This window comes from Echinococcus granulosus (assembly GCF_000524195.1).
Source record: "Echinococcus granulosus chromosome Unknown EG_S00089, whole genome shotgun sequence".
NCBI lineage: Eukaryota > Metazoa > Platyhelminthes > Cestoda > Cyclophyllidea > Taeniidae > Echinococcus > Echinococcus granulosus.
In genome coordinates this window covers 162,605-164,459 of record NW_020170469.1, presented here as the reverse complement: position 1 = coordinate 164,459, position 1,855 = coordinate 162,605, and the positions used below count along the sequence as shown (strand labels likewise).

General features: G+C 42.9%; 1 protein-coding gene across 1 annotated transcript; it reads right to left on the bottom strand. All coding sequences in view use genetic code 11, as the record gives it.

Annotated features, from left to right (window-relative positions):
* Positions 1–426: 426 nt before the first annotated feature.
* Positions 427–1,614, bottom strand: EGR_07875 (hypothetical protein; the record flags this gene model as incomplete). Its single annotated transcript, XM_024497124.1, has 1 exon — positions 427–1,614. The coding sequence occupies one exon, from the start codon at positions 1,612–1,614 to the stop codon at positions 427–429; it is 1,188 nt and encodes a 395-aa protein (XP_024348461.1).
* Between the last annotated feature and the right edge of the window lie 241 nt (positions 1,615–1,855).

Here is a 1,855-nt window from a genome sequence, read left to right as displayed (position 1 = left end):
TTAAACGTTTACCTCAAATTTGTTAATCACTTAGCTTTAAAAGTCGGGTGCGTATAGGTAGGATTGAAGTGTCACATTTTAGCAAATCGGAAGGCATCAGCGAACACGTGCCACCCATCAAAAGAAGATAATTTTCTTCATTACGCAGCATTTTTTACTTTATTAACGCCAGTTTGCCATTACGGGTCATGAGGACAATCAGTTTTACAAAAGGTGTTTCGAGAGTCCGTTGCAAATACAATGGAAGACTTCTGTCGAAGTAGAGTGATGTAAGGTTTGACATTTTCGTTTTAAACTTTCGGGCAGATATTTCAAGCACTGCTTGTGCAAGACACATCACAGTTTATTCACTCTACTGTAAAACCAACGCATTTAACTTCATTCGTGCCTAATTTGATGAACAAATAAGTCAACAAGTTTGAATTTTTATTCCCTTATCTCCGAAACTGTCACCGTTTTATGTTTACGGTGGCTAGTCAACCTGTGGCACTCTTCACGACAGGCACGAGCCGTGCTTTTATCAAACGGATGTCGAAGTTGTGAACACAAGGGCAAATGGATAAGGGCATTGAACATGTGCACGGAACAATGGCACAGCAGTATCCACCAATGCGAGGAGATGATATTGTAGATGAGGAGGAAGGCCGGTGTCTCAAGAGCATAGAAGACTAGTGAAGCCAGGAAGAGGATGATTGCGTGGTTGCTGCAATCTCGGAGAATCTCTATCCACAGGTCGACAACCGGTCTGTCGTCAAGGTAATCCAAATAGGAGCGAGCACTGCATATTTGGCAGTGTACAAGAAATTGGAGAATCACAGTGAATACAAATGTGCCTATGAAGACACCGAGAGTGACAATCAACACAATTTTTAGAGCTTCTACACGATTTTCAAACGAGCTTTCTTCAGCAGAGAAGAGACCTTCACTCATGCGGTTTATGGTTAAAATTAGGGCACAGGTCATGTGAACTAGACAGAGAAGCAGGATTATTGCCAAAAGTACGACAAAGGAGGTCTTCTTGAGGGTGAATTGAGGCGGAAAGACAGTGCTAACAAACACTATGCTTGTATTCACTAAAAGAGTGAAGGAGAGGAAGTTCACCTGAAAGACGCTCAAGGCTTGACAGAGAAAAAGAAATTGATCACTATGAATCCACTCCACATTTTTGTAATCACAAATACGCATTGCCACAAAAGGGAGGAAAAAGCTACAAGCTGCTAGGTTGAACAAAGCATTCATGTAGATAATGTGCATGTACCTAAGCCGTGCTTGGATTGCCATGGCCAGAAAGCATATCGGTCGGGTGGCATCGGTCTTTACTAGCGAAGATAGCTCTGACTGCTGCATGGAGTTTAGCATGTCTGATATCCTGTAGATGTAGTTGGATGTATAGAGATCATGTCTGCGCCAATATTTCCTTTTGTAGCACGTGCATAAAATAAATATCGTGAGATTGAAGATCACACCAAGTCCGATAATGATGCAAATAAGAATGAAAAAGATTGTTGATTCATCGTCCTGAAGGCTGAAGCGGAAGAGTTTTAACCAATTCTGCGTTTGGTTACTTGCTAAAGCCTCCGTGGGAGGGGTGAAAGAATCCGTGGTCGATTCCATGGGAATGTGTCTTTAGGTTGGAGCAAGCTATTGACCGATGACCACGGGGTCAGCACGTGCAGACAGGGGCCTGTTTTCCAACCAAGGGTAAATCACCGTCATGTGATGCCGGTGTGACCCCCAAGTCCAAAAAGTAAGCTACTGTGGTGGCGAGGTTAATTTGGCCAAGAACAAAAACTCCGTAAAGCAATAAAGCCATTTTGAGGTTTGCTGTCCAGCCTCAAAGTTCTGTTTCTTCAAA